This window comes from Dipodomys spectabilis, unplaced genomic scaffold (genome assembly GCF_019054845.1).
Source record: "Dipodomys spectabilis isolate Male_0828 unplaced genomic scaffold, ASM1905484v1 ptg000274l, whole genome shotgun sequence".
NCBI lineage: Eukaryota > Metazoa > Chordata > Mammalia > Rodentia > Heteromyidae > Dipodomys > Dipodomys spectabilis.
Window position 1 is genome coordinate 1,301,125 of NW_024870951.1, and position 1,343 is coordinate 1,302,467.

Consider the following 1,343-nt stretch of genomic DNA (forward strand, 5'->3'; position numbering starts at 1 on the left):
ACTGAGTCCTTTGCAGGTTTTCAATCTTTTCATTCACCATTTTTACCAGTATTGTTTGTACAGATTTTTGGGAACTGTCCTCTGGATTATTCACTAACTATTCTGTCAACTGTTTATCATGAGTGGGAGTCCAGATACCTGGACTTGCCATTTTTCTTCTGTTTTTCTGGCTTTTTCTGCTCATTTGGTATGAAAGTAACACTAATTTTGTGCTAGAACATAATTTTAAGGCAAGCATCAACCAAAGTTCGGTAGTTGCACAGTCAAAAGGCTATAGACGCAATCTAGTTCAACAGATACAATCTATTCAACATCAAACAACTATGGATTAATGGGATAAGAATAGCAAAGAAAAAAATTGGCAAACCAGAAATTATTAGATGTAGGGAGAAATGTGGGGAAAAATAGAATTATAGGGTGGTGGCGAGGTAAGATGAGAGTGAATTTAACCAAGGCCTAATCTCAGAGAGGGAAATGGATTGGACAGAATGATAGGAGAGACATTAAGAAAAAAAAACCCAGAAAATATAGAAAAACAAAAATTTAAATTTAAAAAGATAAATACTTAGTTCCCGGCCCCGAAGACCTGCGAGTCAGAGCTGTGCGTTAACCCGGCTGGATGGAGGCAGAGGCGTTGGCCGCGTCCATGCCAGCCCTGGGCATCTCGACCGCCGTGTCTTTGGCCCTGGAGACGGCACGGTGGATGGAGGAAGCGATGCGCATGGCCAAAGACGCCCTTGAAAATACCGAAGTCCCTGTTGGCTCTCTTATGGTCTACAACAATGAAATCGTGGGGAAGGGAAGAAATGAAGTGAATCAAACCAAAAATGCTACTCGACATGCAGAAATGGTGGCCATTGATCAAGTCCTAGATTGGTGTCAACGAAATGGCCAGAGTCCTTCTGCTGTGTTTGAATGTACCGTGTTGTATGTCACTGTGGAACCCTGCATTATGTGTGCAGCTGCTCTCGGCCTGATGAAAATCCCGCTGGTCGTCTACGGCTGTCAGAATGAATGATTTGGTGGCTGTGGCTCCGTTCTAAATGTTGCCTCTTCTGACTTACCAAATACGGGAAAACCATTTCAGTGCATCCCTGGATATCGGGCCGAGGAAGCTGTGGAACTGTTAAAGGCCTTCTACAAGCAAGAAAATCCTTATGCACCAAAATCAAAAGTTCGGAAGAAGGAATTTCAGAAATCCTGAACTTGTAATGAAAGACGAAAGCCCCATGGTGACCTGGATGGAATCCCCAGCCTGAAAAGCTGCTGACATGGAGGGAGCATATATTATGTGTTGTTTGTTATTCTCCGGGAAGACGGAGAATAACATTTGCACTCTTAAG

At 43.2% G+C, this 1,343-nt stretch overlaps 1 protein-coding gene across 1 annotated transcript; it reads left to right on the forward strand.

The window, feature by feature from the left end:
* Positions 1-619: 619 nt before the first annotated feature.
* LOC122126298 (tRNA-specific adenosine deaminase 2-like) lies at positions 620-1,018 on the forward strand. Its single transcript, XM_042700995.1, has one exon. It carries the CDS (start codon positions 620-622, stop codon positions 1,016-1,018), a length of 399 nt encoding a protein of 132 aa, XP_042556929.1.
* Positions 1,019-1,343: the final 325 nt, after the last annotated feature.

What these genes read in the sequence shown, in the direction of transcription:
- LOC122126298 (XM_042700995.1), top strand. Translation starts at nt 620, where the DNA reads ATGGAGGCAGAGGCGTTGGCCGCGTCCATGCCAGCCCTGGGCATCTCG.